We start from the raw sequence: 17,307 nt of genomic DNA, 5'->3' as shown, positions 1-17,307 counted from the left end.
CCATGTGATATATTGTTTTCCTGTGTCTTTATGAGGAAGTCAGTGCTTACATTTTCTTAAGGATGAGGGTCTATAACAAGCACTATCCACCCACTTACCAAGTACACTTTGATGATAAGGATAAACACATCATTTTCTGAAGAAGTCAGGTGGTGACCTTTATAGCAAAAGCCTGATCGAAGGTGTGTTATTTCTGTTCCCCCTTACCAAAGTTCTGCTGTTCTTTTGCCTAGTGTGTAACCTCATTTAGTTAAACCAACCTGCAAGGTTCCTGACAGTTCAGGATTTTAAGACTAGGATAAAGCTAAGAAGATTTTCCACAAAGAAGCACTCAAGCCGACTATACTCAAACATACTTTAATATATAATAATCAGTCAGTAGATTTAAGTTCCAAAAGGGCAAGGAACTTGTCTATCTTGTTCTCCATTGACTCCTTAGTGCTTGGTAAATATTGAGTGCTGATTAAAGTTATGTATCAATTGAATCTTTAATGTAATATGGGACTTGGCAAAACAACAACAAAAATTATGCTCAAATAATAGCTACTGAATATGAATTTTAGGCCAGGGAGTCAGAACTGTAACAAAGCAGTCCCTCCACCATCCTTTAGCAATAACTTGAGCACAGTGTGGTATCCAAGCCCACTGCTCTCCTTTGCCCCCTCACTTCACACTTAGGCTGGGGGCTCTGGGCTCTGGCTCCCACCTCTGGGTTCCTGAGATAGCCTTCTAATGTGACTGGCCAAAATTTGTCAACTTGAGCAAATTAAAATTATTACTGGTAAACAAATCTATAATGTAATTTATATGTAAATCATTAGCAATCTTGATAAATACAGTACTAATTTCTTTAAAAAATTAGTGCTTGCAATTTTCACTTCCTTTTGAATGTATATATGCATGAATTTATTGATTTATTTAAGTCATACTCCGCAAAGCATGTGAGTTGGCTTTATTTTTTTTTCACCAATTTAAGGTAAAAACATAAGGAGTTGTTTATGCCCCTACTGTACAATTTTATCACTTCCCCCCTATAAAGAGTAAAGTGAATTAAAACCCTAGAACAAGGGTCAACAGCCCTCAACACCCGTGGTAACAGGTTATGTAGGTCACAGCATTTGGCCTACTTGTGGCAGCTACCGTCCTTGACTCCCATTACCCCAACACCTGGCTTGCCTATGCTACCACAACAGAAGTAGTCAGAGCCATCAGCAATATTCGCTGTAAGAAAAAACAACTTTTCTTTTTTTTATCCAAGAAATGTTCAAATTAGCAGTCCACTGTAATGCTATCTCTACACACAAGAATGAGGTGTTTGAGTAACAACCGGCCTCTTATTTAGAGCTACTTCCAATGCTTACGGATTCAGAGTTAGAGCTGGCAAGCATGGTAGGGTATGAAATCTCACCACCAGGTGGAGGGGCAGGGTAACCCAGGGCACTGCCTTTGGAGTAGGCGGATGCACATTGTCAAACAAACAAAAGTTCAAAGGGCCTTCATAACTAGCATCTGAGCACCTTGATCACTTTTGTAAAGTATTTTTTGGTATAATCAGTCTCCATTTATGTATACTATTTCATTTTAAAGCTGCAATGAACATTCATCAAAGTTTAGCAAATTCATCTTTTCTTCCTTTCCTTACACCCCAAGATTTAAAGGTATAATTCATTCTCTGGGTGAACAATTTTATGGAGATATTACATTTTATAAAATGAAGGCCATATATAAGTACAATCATTTTCTGAATTTCACTTGAAATGAAGAAATAAGAGAAATTTGGAAGTAAAGGAATAGAAATTATTTTAAATGGATGAAAAACTAGTATTACTTTATGGTTTATTACTCTATAAGCATAGTTTTCCTAAGATTTACTTTTAGGTTATTAGATAAGTTATAAGTATACCATCTAAATGAAATATATAAAATACTGAATTCAACTATTTATGGAATGAGCTGAAGAATTAATTTGCATTTATCAAAATCTGATTAATTTGCCTTTTCGAGCTGAAGACAGAAAAAAGTTCCTGAAAACTTAGAAGGTACCTATGGTAGACTGCTAAATGTCCTAATTCATTCTTCTCTAGTAATTGAGTTTAACTAGTCACAGGGCCACTCAGCTACAGACTACATTTCCTGGCTTCCCTTTTGTAGCAAGGTATGACCATGTAACTTGCTTTCTCTAATTAAGTGTGAGTAAAAGTGATGTGTGCATCTTCCTCATCACTTGCTCAGTAACCTCTTCCCCTCCTTTTCACACCCCTTGCTTTGGGCTAAGACTCAGTCAACGTGGTGACTCTGCTTTGACAATACCTAAAGAGGTAGAGGAACAACTAAATGAAACAGGAATCCTGATCTCTGAATTACCGTAAGGTGTGAGAGAAAATTCCAGTGTAGTTAAGACACTGTATTTTGGGATCTATGTTATAATAACCTAGCTTACATTACTAACAAAAATAAAACTCACCACCATAAAGGTAAGACAGAAAGAATATTTAAGCAAGAACCAAGATAACCAGCTTGAGCTCTATCATACCAAGTTTTTAACTAAGTTATTTTATTCCATTCCATTCTATTCTATTCTATTTTTTGGCTGCGTTGTGTGGTTTGCAGGATCTTAGTTCCCTGACCAGGGATTGAACCCGGGCCCCGGCAGTGAAAGCACCAAGTCCTAACCACTGGACCGCCAGGGAATTCCCTAAGTTATTTTAAGTTTTACACTGAACTCTAGATAGCTTCCAACCATAGGACAGATTGAAAATTACATGCACAATGATCAGAAGATACCCTTCACTTTTAACATTAGATTTAATGCTACTAAAGGGAAATTATGACACTTTTTTCCACAACTGACTGAGGGGGAGATCAGTCCTATTATTAAGGGTCCTTTCTTTCTAAGAAACCTCTTATATATGTGATACTATACTAAGTGTCATACAGATCTTTCCTCTAGAAAAAGTTGTAACTCAAAACATTCTACAAACATTAAGTCTCCAGCTGAGTACACAGTACACAGTTACTTGAAAGTATATTCAAGTATCAGCACGTATGTTTTTGTATCAGTAGAAACTGAAATGTGGGGGGGAAAAAAACCCCAAAAGAAAAAACTTCTTTTCAACTTAGGTTAAGATGTGAGATTCTGGGGACTTCCCTGGAGGCGCAGTGGTTAAGAATCCGCCTGCCATTGCAGGGGACATGGGTTCGAGCCCTGGTCCAGGAAGATCCCACATGCCGCGGAGCAACTAAGCCCGTGAGCCACAACTACTGAGCCAGCGCTCTAGAGCCCACGAGCCACAACTACTGAAGTCCGCGCGCCTAGAGCCCGGCTCCACAACAGAAGAAGGCACCGCAATGAGAAGCCCGCACACTGCAACAAAGAGTAGCCCCTGCTCACCACAACTAGAGAAAGCCTGCGCGCGGCAACAAAGACCCAACACAGCCAAAAATAAATAAATTAAAAAAAAAAAAAAGATGTGGGATTCTGAATTTTAGGCCTATCAGAAGACTGTCCTTTTCCTTATTTTTTTTCATTTTGTACATTTTCTCTGAGTAATCTTGTCCATTTCTATATACTGTACTGTTGACTCCCACATCTGTTGTCTCCAGGGCCCAAACCTGAGCTCCAGAGCTGTAAACCCACATGACTCATTCCACACCTATGCTATGAATCCCACATGCTTGCCTCTTCAAGACCTTGCCCCATCAATTTCCTGCACTCTTCCATCTCTTTAATCAATCTACCCACCCACCCTCTCCTCCTGGATTCTTTTCATCATTGCTTAAATATGGGTAAGTCTCTATCTCAAACAAGCAAGCAAGCAAACAAATAAAAACCCTAGACCCCACATGGCCCTCTATATCTAATTTTTTTTCTTTCATTGTTTAACATCTTAAAGGAGTTATCTACACTGCCTGCTGTTTCTCTATTCTTACCTCCTGTTCATTCCTTAGTCATCCATTGATCCCTTCACTCCACAGAAACATTTCTTACCAAGATCACTAGTGACCAACTTGTTGCTTCATACACAGGAAGGGCAGTGGGGTAAACACTGGAAGAAATAAGCTTTAATTTTGGTTCAGCCGTGATGTGTGTGACTAGGGCAACTTAATCTTTTTTCAACTGATTTTCTCAACTATGATACAAGGAAATTCATTTAAATCCTTCTATAACTCTCCTGAGAGTTTTATAGATATGTAGAAATTTAGTTGCCAATGATGTGAGACCAGGGTAGGCTGGCCCAGCTTCTGGGAGAAGCCAGGGTTTTGGTGCCTTGTCTGATCAGGAAGCTTTAGTATCCTAAATATAAAGATTTGGGTAGTGGACATGATTTCTAAGTCCCCTTCCAAATCCAAATTCATTAAAATGAAATTCAAATGGCATTTTGAGAACTACAATCTGTATGTTTATAACTTCTACCACAGACTTTCTCACGTGGCTTTGAGAGTCTGTGAAGAAAGAAGCTGTGTGAGGGAGAGGGAGTGGTATGGTTGCTTGCTGAGGTAGAGAGGCCTGAGGCCCAGCCCCCTCCTCACAAGCACTGACTCCTTCCAAATGGAGCCCCAGATGAGCTACCAGCGTGCAAACATGGGCCTAAAGGACAGGCTCAAGGGTAAACGATCCAGGCTGCCTCTGGCAAATGGCTAACATTTCCTGCTTTATTTCCATTCCATACTGCCTCACATCAAAACTTAGAGCACTTGACCAGAAATGAGTAGGCTTACACACCTGATCAGCAACCAAATTTACTCCGCACCCAAGCCACAGAATTCATATAGACAGGACTCCCTCTGCGTTGGTTCAATAAATCCAATCAACACTTGACTTTTACTCAACCCCAGACTAAAATTATAAGTGTGAGAGCCTGAGTGTAGTTACATTTAAAAAGCACTCTTACAGTCAAAGTTCAGCTCCAGAGATAATGAGTGGGCCCCTACCGAGAAGATTCCATGTGTACCCCTCCTCCGCAGCACACGCAAATCTGGCCACTGCACGCAAATATCAGACTTGGGCACAAAAACAGCGACACATTTCAATCAACACTCACCCTCTAGATTCTCCAGAAAGGAGGTGGACATGAGAGCTCACTGTGGTTAGGCCATTTCTCTGTTGAACCTGATGGCTGGTGTTCCAAGTCAGACATAAACTGGTCTGTGTCAAAGAAGACAACATCACTACTGAACGGAACAAACCAGAGGGTAACAATCTACTACATGCCCAGCTTGTTTTTTCCTATAATTAAGAGGAATTTAGCTGTCCTTTATCTGTCAATCACTGCATAAAATGGCTCCCCGCATTTTATTAGATAATATAAATACTGGAGTCCAGAGAGTTTAGGTAACGCTGATTTATTTTCTAAATTTAAAAGGGCAGTCATTTAAAAAAGTTACAATGATGGTTTTCAGTGATTTTAAAGGACAGATTTAGTTTTAAATAAACTAGTTTTTATTAGATTAGATCTATCAGTGGTTCCCAAATACATGTCTGTGGTTACATCAGAGTTATCTGGGCACTTAATAAAAAAATAAACTCCTGGGCTTTACTTCAGAGCACAGAATCAAAATGTCTAAGGGTATGAGCCCAGAACACTATATGCATAGGTAAATTTGTGGGTCGTGGAGGAATATTTTTTAAACTGAAGTTCACATCCATTAGCAGGCTATGAAATCAATTCAGCAAGCTGAAATCAGTATTTAAAAAAATACATAGAACAAAATAGAAGATAAGCTACATTTTTTTAAATAAAGGTTAAGGATTGGCTTGTGAGCCTTTCAAGTTAGTTGTGTATGTTTTTTGTGTTTGTTTGTTATGTAATGGATCATGCTATAAAACTTACTTCTTATTGTTAGAAGCTGTCAAAAATGTTGAAAGTCACTGTACTCAAGAAGAGTCACTATTACCAGTTTTGTGATAATCGCTGACACACACAGATGCCCAGTTAAAGAGTCCAAAATACAATGAGGCAAAACCTCCTCCTTTGACCTATAAGGAATTATTTTTGGCCTTTGCTGTACGAATTCAAATAAAAGGACCTAACCTTTCATTAGATTCTAGAAGAATGCTTATTTTATCTTGGAAGAGAAGAAACTGTAGTCTCTGTGAACTAATTAATACTCTCCTCTTAGGCAGATAAAAGAGGGAAAACAAAGGAGGAGCCAATCTGTTCAAAATGCAGCCTCACTAAAGGGGTCAAAACAAAACACAAAAACCAGAAATCCTTTGTGCGTAGGCAAAATTTTTCTGCCTTAAGCTTCTTTATTACTAAATTTGAGATCACTCACCTAGCTTTCAGGGGTGACTTAAGGATTACAGTGTGTATGAAGTATTTTAAAGACTCCAGATATATTGTCAAAAGTCTCCCTTCTGAGGTTGCCCAATCTTCACAACTGAGTCCTTCAAAACAGATTCTAAAGTGTAGAACATGTGAGTCCACGTAAATCAGCACATAAATTAGAAGAAAGAAGCCCAGGCCAACAGACGCTGGGGGCTTTTGTGAGTTGGCTGATACAGTGGTAGTTTCAGATTGTGCTTGTGGAGACTTGCAGTCCTCGAGACATTTTTCTAGTTCCTTGAAACACTGTTGACAGCTCCAAAAAATACCTGATTTATCTCTTCCTATCACAAAAACTTTCACCAGACATTTAAAGAATTAACACTAACCCTTAAACTCTTCCAAAAGATAACAGAGAAGGGAACACTTCCCCTCTCATTCTAGGGCCAGCATTACCCTGATATCAAGGCTAGACAAAGACACTACAAGAAAAGAAAACTACAGAATATCCCCTGTGAATACAGATGTAAAAATCCTTAACAAAAGTACTAGCAAACTGAGTTCAGCAGCATACTAAAACGGTTACACATCATGACCAAGTGAGATTTATTCCCAGAATGCAAGAATAGTCCAACATACAAAAAATCAATGAATGTAATATAGTATACATTACTAGAATGAAGGGAAAAAAACCCATATGATCATCTCAATTAATTCAGAAGTATTTGACAAATTTCAATACTCTTTCAAGATAAAAACACCCAATAAACTAGGAATAGAAAGAAATTTCCTTAACATGTTAAAGACCATATATGAAAAACCCACAGATAACATCATACTCAATGGTTAAAGACTGAAAGCTTTCCCTCTAAGAGCAAGAACATGACAAGGATGTTCACTTTTGCCACTTTTATTCAACACAGTACTGGAAGTTCTAGCCAGAGAGATTAGGCTACAGAAATAAAAGGAAGAGGTAAAATGACCTCTGTTCACAAATGACGTGATCCAATACATAGAAAGCTCTGAAGAATCAACATACAAAAAAATGTTAGCACTAATAAATTACAGGATATAAAATCAACACACAAAATTTAGTTGTATTCTATACACTTTTAATGAACAATCTAAAAAGGAAATTTATAAATCAAGTCCATTTACAATACTATTTTTTTTTTTTTTTCAAATTCTGGACACAGACTTGACTGTATTTATGATATTTAATTTATTTATTTATTATTTATTTATTTATTTATGGTTGTGCTGGGTCTTCGTTTCTGTGTGAGGGCTTTCTCTAGTTGCGGCAAGCGGGGGCCACTCTTCATCGCGGTGCGCGGACCTCTCACTATCGCGGCCTCTCTTGTTGCGGAGCACAGGCTCCAGACGCGCAGGCTCAGCAGTTGTGGCTCACGGGCCCAGTTGCTCCGCGGCATGCGGGATCCTCCCAGACCAGGGCTCGAACCCGTGTCCCCTGCATTGGCAGGCGGATTCTCAACCACTGCGCCACCAGGGAAGCCCTACAATACTATTAAAAAGAACAAAATACTTAAAAATTAACCAAGGAGGGATTCCCTGGTGGCGCAGTGGTTGAGAGTCTGCCTGCCAATGCAGGGGACACGGGTTCGAGCCCTGGTCTGGGAGGATCCCACATGCCGTGGAGCGACTGGGCCCATGAGCCACAATTGCTGAGCCTGCGCGTGTGGAGCCTGTGCTCCACAACGGGAGAGCCCGCGATAGTGAGAGGCCCGCGCACCACGATGAAGAGTGGCCCCCACTCGCCGCAACTAGAGAAAGCCCTCGCACAGAAACGAAGACCCAACACAGCCATAAATAAATAAATAAATAAATAAATAAAAATTAAAAAAAAAAAATTAACCAAGGAAGTATAAGATTCGTACACTGAAAGCTACATATTGCTGAAGGAAACAGAAGATCTAAATAAATGGGAAAACATCCCATGTTCAAGACTTCATATTGTTAAGATGATAATACTACCCAAAGCAATGTACAGATTCAATGCAATCCCTATCAAAATCCCAACAGTGTTTTTGCAGAAACAGAAAAACCCATCCTGAAATTCATATGCAATCTCCAAGGACCCTGAAAAGCCAAAACAGTCTTGAAAAAGAACAAAGATGGAAGACACACTTCCTGATTTCAAAACTTACTACAAAGCTACAGTAATCAAAACAGTGTGATACAGGCATAAGGACAGACATACAGACCAAAGGAATAAAACAGCCCAGAAAGTGCTCGCTTCAGCAGCACATATACTAAAACTGGAATGGTACAGAGAAGATTAGCATGGCCCCTGTGCAAGTATGACATGCAAATTCATGAAGCATTCCGTATCTTTAAAGAATCTAAAAAGAGTGGATATACGTATATGTATAACTGATTCACTCTTCTGTACAGCAGAAACTAACACAACATTGTGAATCAACTATACTCCAATAAAAATTTAAAAGAAAAATAGCCCAGAAACAAACCATGACAATATACAGTCAATTCATTTTCACTTTCAAGCAAGGGTTCTACTGGACATGCAAAAAAAGAATGGAAGCTGGACTCATCCTTCATACCATATACAAAGTTAACTCAAAATGGATCAAAGACCTAAACATAAGAGCTAAAATTATAAAACTCTTAGAAGAAGAAAACATAGGGCAAATCTTCATGACCTTAAATTGGGCAACGATTTCTTAAGTATGACACTAAAAGCACAGGCAACAAAAGAAAAAATCGATAAACTGGACTTCATCAAAATTAAAAACATCAAAGGATCCTATCAAGAGAGTGAAAAGACAATCCATAGAATGGGAGAAAATATACGCAAATAACTTATTTGATAAGGATTTAATATTCAAAATATATAAATAACTCCTACATCTCAACCAAAAAACCAAACTCAACCAAAAACATGGGCAAAATATTTGACTAGACATTTCTCCAGAAAAAATAAACAAATGACCAATAAGCTCATGAAAAGATATCCAACATCATTAGTCATTAGGGAAATGCAAAATAAAACCACAATGATACCACTTTACACCCATTTAGGATGGCTGGGTTTTTTTTTTTAAATAAAAAATAAGTGTTGGCAAGGATGTGGAGACACTGGAACCCTCATGCACTGTAAATGTAAAATGGTGCAGCCACTGTGGGAAAAATATTAGTTTGGCAGTTCCTCAAAAAGTTGAAAAAAGAATTCCATTTGATCCAGCAATTCCACTCCCAGAATACCCAATAGAACTGAAAATAGAGACTCAGATACCTATACTCCAATATTCAAAGCATCATTATTCACAACAGCCAAAAGGTGGAAACAAACCAAATGTCTTTCAACAGATGAATGGACAAACAAAATATGGCATATACAACCAATGGAATATTATTCAGCCATAAAAAGGAATGAAATTCTGATCTATGCTTACAACATGGCTGAACCTTGGAAACATTACGCTAAGTGAAATAAGCCAGACACAAAAGGACAAATGTTGTATTCCACTTATATGAGGTATCTTGAGTAGGGAAAGTTATGGAAATGGAAAGCAGAATAAAGGTTACCACAGGCTGGGTTGTGGGGAGAGAATGGGGAGTTATTGTTTAATGTGTACAGAGTTGTTGTTTAGGGTGATGAAAAAGTTCTTGAAATGCACAGTGGCGATGGCTACACACTACTTGAGTGTACTTAATGTCACTGAACCATACACTTAAAATGGTTAAAATGGTAAATTTTATGTTATGTATATTCTACCGAATTTTAAAAATTTCAAAAACAAACTGCGTGGGACTTCCCTGGTGGTCCAGTGGGTAAGGCTCCGCGCTCCCAATGCAGTGGGCCCAGGATCAATCCCTGGTTGGGGAACTAGATCCCGCATGCATGCCGCAACTAAGAGCCCGCATGCCGCAACTAAGAGTCCACATGCCACAACTAAAGAAGCCCACATGCTGCAACTAAGCATCCACATGCCGCAACTAAAGAAGTCCACATGCCATAACTAAAAGATCTCGTGTGCCACAACTAACACCCGGCACAGCTTAAATAAATAAATAAAATAAATATTAAGAAAAAAAACTGTGGGTTTTCTCATAGCAGAACATTGTATGAAATGACTGAATGAGGTTTTCACAGATCTAACCATTAACTCAAAGCAACACCTGGAGGACTTCTGTAAATCCCTCTTAAAATTTATAAATCTGGGATATGGAATCTGTTCCTTTTAAAAAAAATTTTGTTTATTATTTATTTATTTAGGCTGCACTGGGCCTTAGTTGTGTCATGCAGACACTTAGTAGCAGCATGCATGCAGGATCTAGTTCCCCGATCAGGGATTGAACCCAAGCCCCCTGCATTGGGAGCGTGGATTTTTACCCACTGGACCACCAGGGAAGTCCCAGAATCTGTTCCTTTTATAAGAAAGTTTTGAAAAATTAAATATTTATAAATTATGAAATATGTCTGTGGGAAGATGAGCAAAATTTCCCCACTCATCCAAGCTGCCTCCCCATTTGACCAAGTTGCTTACTTTAGCCACCTTATCGATATATATAGGCTTTTCTGGTTTATACAAACAAGACAATGATCTGGTGGGTACAAGAAAAGAAAGGCTTTGGAACTGTAGTGTCATCACTTACTGGATTGGTGACCTAAGGGAAGTTGTTTAACCCTTGTAAATCTGTTTATTTACTTGTGAATTTGTTTACTTATTTATTCAAAGTCTCCTGAAATGTAAGTGTAGGCACTCTGCAACATTTTATAGAAATACAATTATTATTACCTAAATTGATAAAGGCAGGACAATTAAATTATCACTTAATGACCTCATCTAGTCTTGTGGCTTTAACTACCTCCTGCATGCCAACAACTCTCAAATTTATATCTTCAGTCTATAACTCACTTCCAAACTCTAGACTCATTCAGCCAACTGACTACTTCATATCTCTACTTGAATGTTCAACAGATACCATAAACATAACACATCCAAAATTGAACACCAGATCTTTCTCCAAAACCTGCTCCATCCAGAGCCTTCCCCATCTTACCTGACAGCAACTCCATCTTTTCAGTTGCTCAGGCAAAACCCCATTGGTGTCATCTTTAACTTCTTTCTCTCACACCTCACATGGAATCTGTCAGGAAATGCTACTGGCTCTAACTTTAAAATACATCAAAAATCAGTCCATCTCTTAGTCCAAACCATCATTTCTGGCCTGGATTACTATAATAGCATCTTAACTGGTCTCCCTGTTTCTGCCCTTGCCTCTCTACCCAGCAGCCAGAGTGACCCTGTTAAAACCTATATCAGGGGCTTCCCTGGTGGTGCAGTGGTTAAGAATCAGCCTGCCTCGCAGTGGTTAAGAATCCGCCTGCCAATGCAGGGGACATGGGTTCGAACCCTGGTCTGGGAAGATCCCACATGCTGTGGAGCAATTGAGCCCATGCGCCACAACTACTGAGCTTGCACTCTAGAGCCCTCGTTGCACAACTACTGAGCCCACGTGCCACAACTACTGAAGCCCAGGCGCCTAGAGCCCATGCTCCGCAACAAGAGAAGCCACCATGAGAAGCCCGCGCACCGCAACAAAGAGTAGCCCCTGCTCGATGCAACTAAAGAAAGCCTGCGTGCAGCAATGAAAACTTAATGCAGCCCAAAAAAACCAAAAAACAAAAAACCAACAGTAATTTAAAAAAAAAAGAATCCGCCTGCCAGTGCAGGGGACGTGGGTTTGAGCCCTGGTCCCAGAAGATCCCACATGCCGTGGAGCAACTAAGCCCGTGAGCCACAACTACTGAGCCCACGTGCCACAACTACTGAAGCCTGCGTGCCTAGATCCCGTGCTCCACAACAAGAGAAGCCACCGCAATGAGAAGCCTGCGCACCTCAACGAAGAGTTGCCCCCGCTCACTTCAAGTCGAGAAAGCCCGCGTGCAGCCAAAAAATAAATAATTAAATAAACAAATTTATTAAAAAAAAAAAAGTTCTCAGTTTTAACTTCTAATACAAATAAAAACTGATACATACAAACCACCTAAATAAAAGTTCTTGGGGATCCTCAAAAATTTTTAAGATTATAAAGGAGTCCTGAGAAAAAGACAGTCTCTTCAGCAAGTGGTGCTGGGAAAGCTGGACAGCTGCATGTAAATCAATGAAGTTGATTTACACACCCTCACACCATGCACAAAAATAAACTCAAAATGGCTTAAAGACTTAAACATGAGACATGACACTATAAAACTCCTAGAAGAGAGCATAGGAAAAACATTCTCTGACATAATACCAATGTTTTCTTAGGTCAGTCTCCCAAGGCAATAGAAATAAAAACAAAAATAAACAAATGGGACTTAATCAAACTTACAAGCTTTTGCACAGCTGAGGAAACCATTAAAAAGAAAAACAACAACGAAAAGACAACCTACGGAATGGGAGAAAACATTTGCAAATGATATGACAGACAAGGGCTTAATCTCCAAAATATACAAACAGCTCATACAACTCAACAACAAAAAAACAAACAACCCAATCAAAAAATGGGCAGAAAACACATGGGCATGCTAACAGATGCTCAACATCACTAATTATTGGAGAGATGCAAATCAAAACTACAATGAGGTACCACCTCACACAGGCCAGAATGGCCATCATTAAAAAGTCTACAAATAAATGCTGGAGAGGGTATGGAGAAAAGGGAACTACACTGTTGGTGGGAATGTAAGTTGGTACAGCCACTATGGAAAACAGTATGAAGATTCCTCAGAAAACTAAAAATAGAATTACCATATGATCCAGCAATCCCACTCCTGGGAATATACCCAGACAAAACTATAATTCAAAGAGATACGTGCACCCCTATGTTCATAGCAGCACTGTTCACAATAGCCAAAACATGGAAATAACCTAAATGTCCATCGACAGATGAATGGATAAAGAAGATGTGGTACATATATACAAGGGAATACTACTCAGACATAAAAAAGAATGAAATAATGTCATTTGCAGCAACATAGATGCAACTAGAGATTATCATACTAAGTGAAGTAAGCCAGACAGAGAAAGAGAAATATCATATGATATCACTTACATGTGGAATATAAAATATGGCACAAATGAACTTATCCACAAAACAGAAACTGACTCATAGACATAGAAAACAGACCTGTGGTTGCCAAGGGGGGCGGGGGGGGAAGGAGAGGGAGGGACTGGGAGTTTGGGTTTGGTAGATGCAAACTATTACGTTTAGAATGGATAAACAACAAGGTCCTAATATATAGCACAAGGAACTATATTCAATATCCTGTGATAAACCATAATGGAAAAGCATATAAAAAAAGAATGTATATGTGTGTATAACTGAGTCACTTTGCTGTACAGCAGAGATTCGCACAACACTGTAAATCAACTATACTTCAATTAAAAAGAAAAAAAAAAGGAGTCCTGAGACCAAAAAGTTTGAGAACTGTTGCCCTACACGTTTGGCTCCCCATTACCTCCTTGACCACATCTCCTACTACTTTCCCCCTAGATCCCTCATATTCCAGCCACACTGGCCTCATTGCCATTCCTCAATAAGCCAGACATGCTCTTACCTTAGGGTCTTTCCTCTGCTTGTCCCTTTTGCCTAGAATACTCTTCCCCCAGGTATCTACATTGGTAATTTCCTCATCTTCAAGGTTTTTTCGTCTCATCTTCAAGTTTTTGATCAAATGTTACCTCATCAATGAGGTTTATTTACTGTATTTAAAATTGCATGGACTTCCCTGGTGGCACAGCAGTTAAGAATCTGCCTGCCAATGCAGGGGACACAGGTTCAATCCCTGCTCCAGGAAGATCCCACACACTGCAGAGCAACTAAGCCCGTGTGCCACACTACTGAAGCTCACAAGCCTAGAGCCCATGCTCTGCAACGAGAAGCCACCGCAATGAGAAGTCCACGCACTGCAACGAAGAGTATCCCCTTCTCGCCACAACTAGAGAAAGCCCTCATGCAGCAATGAAAACCCAACACAGCCAAAAAAATAAATAAATAAAAAATAAGTAAATAACATATTTTTGTCCCTGTGAATGATTCATTTCCAAAGGAACTCAGAAACAGGATATGAATTTTAAAATAGAATACATCTTTAGACACTGGCTTTGTATCTTACACTTGACAGACATCAGAAAGTTACTATGTTTACTGTGTTTATAGAAGTGAGATTATATAAAGTAATCAACTATAGTTATTTCAGAAGCCACTAAACACATGCAAGATGATCTAAATTTCAGACAGACCTGGATTCAAATGCCAGTCCCAGTGTCTGTGGTCATATAACACTGGTAAAGTGCTTAAGCTCTCTGAGCCACATCTCTGAAAATAAGGTTAATAATTCACTTTTTACAGATTGTTGGGAAGAACTAATGAGCTACTAGCAAAGTGCCTACCACAGTGTTCAAAAAAAAAAGTTTTATTATCAAGAAACAGTAACCATAATTCATTATTATTATTTTTGGATTGTAAAACATTTATTTATCACAGATACATCCAGGTTTCAGAGATGTTAACATGTTTGAAATAAAAAGTGCCCAATAGAATCAATGAAATACACATACTGTAAGTAGTGTTGGGGCAATCAGCGAAGTATTTAAAAACTAAATTTAGATCCCACCCTCAATATCTTACAACTCAGTGTCTTATACTCCAATAAAGTCTAGGTTAAATAAAAAATTTAAATATTAATAGTAAGATCATTCAAGTCCTAGAGGAAAATATAAGTGGGAACTTTGTATAACACTGGGGTAAGATAAGCCTTTCTAAACAAGATTCCCAAAGCACAAATCAAAAAGAAATGCTGCGGAGCAACTAAGCCCGTGTGCCACAACTACTGCGCCTGCGCTCTAGAGCTCGTGAGCCACAACTACTGAGCCCATGTGCCACAACTACTGAAGCCTGTTTGCCTACAGCCCGTGCTCCACAACGAGAAGCCACCACAATGAGAAGCCCGCACACCACAACGAAGAGTAGCCCCCGCTCACCGCAACTAGAGAAAAGCCCTCGCACAGCAATGAAGACCCGATGCAGCCAAAAATAAAAACAAACAAACAAACAAACAAATCAAAAAGAAAAGATATATTAGGTTGGACCACCTAAATATTTTACATTTCTATAGATCAAAACACTATTTTAAAAACTGGTAAACAAACGAACTGGCAAAATATATATGCAATACATGTGAGACAGAAAATTAATTCATTAATTATTTTTAAATACACTTTTTGAAGTGAATTTATTTTGAAGACTTCTGATATGCTGTGATATGCTGGCTATTTACTGGTAACCTCTCTTGGATTTTTCCCAGTTTATGTATAAATTTTAGTGTCAAGTTGATTCAAGGAAAAAATTTTGTTCATATGCAATATAACTAATTTGTGCCATGTGAGATAACACAGACATACCTGATATGAGAAATAAAAGGTCTTCCCAAATGCTTGCCCTTGCTTCACTGGGTCTAAAAATTAAATTTTCTTATTATATGTCCAAGAGTGGTTGTGTTTAAGGTCCTGAATCCCCATCATGACCCGTTCTGCACAAGCCATGATCCAAAGCCTACATGGTATTATTTGTGGGACTTTTTGCCTCTGGAATTATCCATCATAAGTATGTTTGAGGCTGGATGGTACATGTATGCCTCCCAGAAGAGTATTCATGAGTTACCCAGAGTCCTAGTTAAAAGAGAAAGTTCAGTATTATCTACCTCCCTCCACTACTGAGCCCCTAAGTGATTCAACACCTCATTTGGGACCCATTCTCATCATTGGCTATGCATGGCTTTCTTTTGTTTTATTTATTTAAATACAATAAACACCAGTAAACGAGTATCCAACAGGTGGGCTAGCACACTGACAATAATATTTACCATTCTGCTCCTCCATACCAGTCTCCTGATTTCCCCATCCAAGTTAATCACCTGAATCTTGTATTTATCATTTCCTTGCAACTGGAAAGCAGGTTCATCTGCTTGTCACCTATATAGAACTGCAGCAGCAGAGGTCATGTCTAGAGTCCCTGTTTACAGTCAAATTAGCAATTGCCCTACATTCAGGATCAGCATGTTACTGCACAGAGCCTGCAAGTGGCAGTGTCAGTTTTCACCACAGCAGCAGGTCAGGCTATATTTAACATGTACCCTCTTCTCTGCTGAAGAGCTGTAGCTATGGCTCTGTTAGTTTGTGAACAAAGAAGGACAAGAGGGAATTGAGGGACTCTAATGGAAAGTTCTTACTGGATTCAGCTCAATCACAAATTAAATGGGCCTGTATTTAAAAGTCTAAGACAGTCTAGTTTAACAATACTATAATCTTAATTAAAATGCTTAAAACACAGCTGTGACAATTTCTATATTTTTGTACTGTTTTAATGTATATCACTTGGTCCAAATCTGGGACATACACACTATAATGCACAGAAGTGTTTAGGAAAAATTACAGCTCCAGGCACACAAACTTTACCATCTGAGTAAAAACTCACTGATAATTTTACAGAGTAGCACATGCTTTCCAAGCAGGGGCAATGGTACACTTAGGTAGCAAAGAAAAATGAAAGTAGCAAAAGAATTTTGAACAATACTCTAATTGGTTGAGTAAGTATATATTACAGCCTTCCAAGGGGACTGCTTGAAAGAGAACATCAATTGGTAAAGGTCAGTATTCTGCTGCTGCTACTACCCCAAGGAGTAATCCCCCTGAGGAGGGAGCCACATTACTCTGAAAACGAGAAACGCTTCTGGGACTCTCCTGAGTTTGGAAGATTGACATGAGGGGTCAAAATCACCTCAATGAACCTGAACAAGGATAACTGCAAAGTTTAGTCGTGAGTTCCAAAAACATACGTAAAAATCCATGGTGGAGGGGTGGGGGGTGGGGATACAGAATGGATGTGATTTAGTTATGACTAATGACTAGTACTTATGACTCACTAAATTAACAGCAAGATGAAGCTAAGAAAATCCCCTGACCTAACACCAAACTGATAAATAAAGTCTTCTGAACAAGGAAGGTGACGGTCC

The 17,307-nt window shown here is 39.0% G+C and overlaps 1 protein-coding gene and 1 non-coding gene across 5 annotated transcripts in view; one reads left to right on the top strand and one right to left on the bottom strand.

The window, feature by feature from the left end:
* Positions 1–17,307, bottom strand: part of NFATC3 (nuclear factor of activated T cells 3) — a 134,549-nt gene that overhangs the window by 7,077 nt on the left and 110,165 nt on the right. The window contains exon 10 of one of the 4 annotated variants that reach the window (XM_036834531.1): positions 5,043–5,146. The exons of the other annotated variants lie outside the window; for them this stretch is intronic. Within the exon in view, the coding sequence (XP_036690426.1) occupies positions 5,046–5,146 (101 nt within the window). The 3' untranslated portion in view covers positions 5,043–5,045. The remainder of the gene's footprint in view (positions 1–5,042; positions 5,147–17,307) is intronic. 4 annotated transcript variants of the gene reach the window in all.
* LOC118886001 lies at positions 8,513–8,619 on the top strand. Its single transcript, XR_005017633.1, has one exon. It is a non-coding gene; the product is annotated as a U6 spliceosomal RNA (small nuclear RNA).

Source organism: Balaenoptera musculus, chromosome 19 (genome assembly GCF_009873245.2).
Source record: "Balaenoptera musculus isolate JJ_BM4_2016_0621 chromosome 19, mBalMus1.pri.v3, whole genome shotgun sequence".
NCBI lineage: Eukaryota > Metazoa > Chordata > Mammalia > Artiodactyla > Balaenopteridae > Balaenoptera > Balaenoptera musculus.
This window is presented reverse-complemented; position numbering and strand designations above follow the sequence as displayed.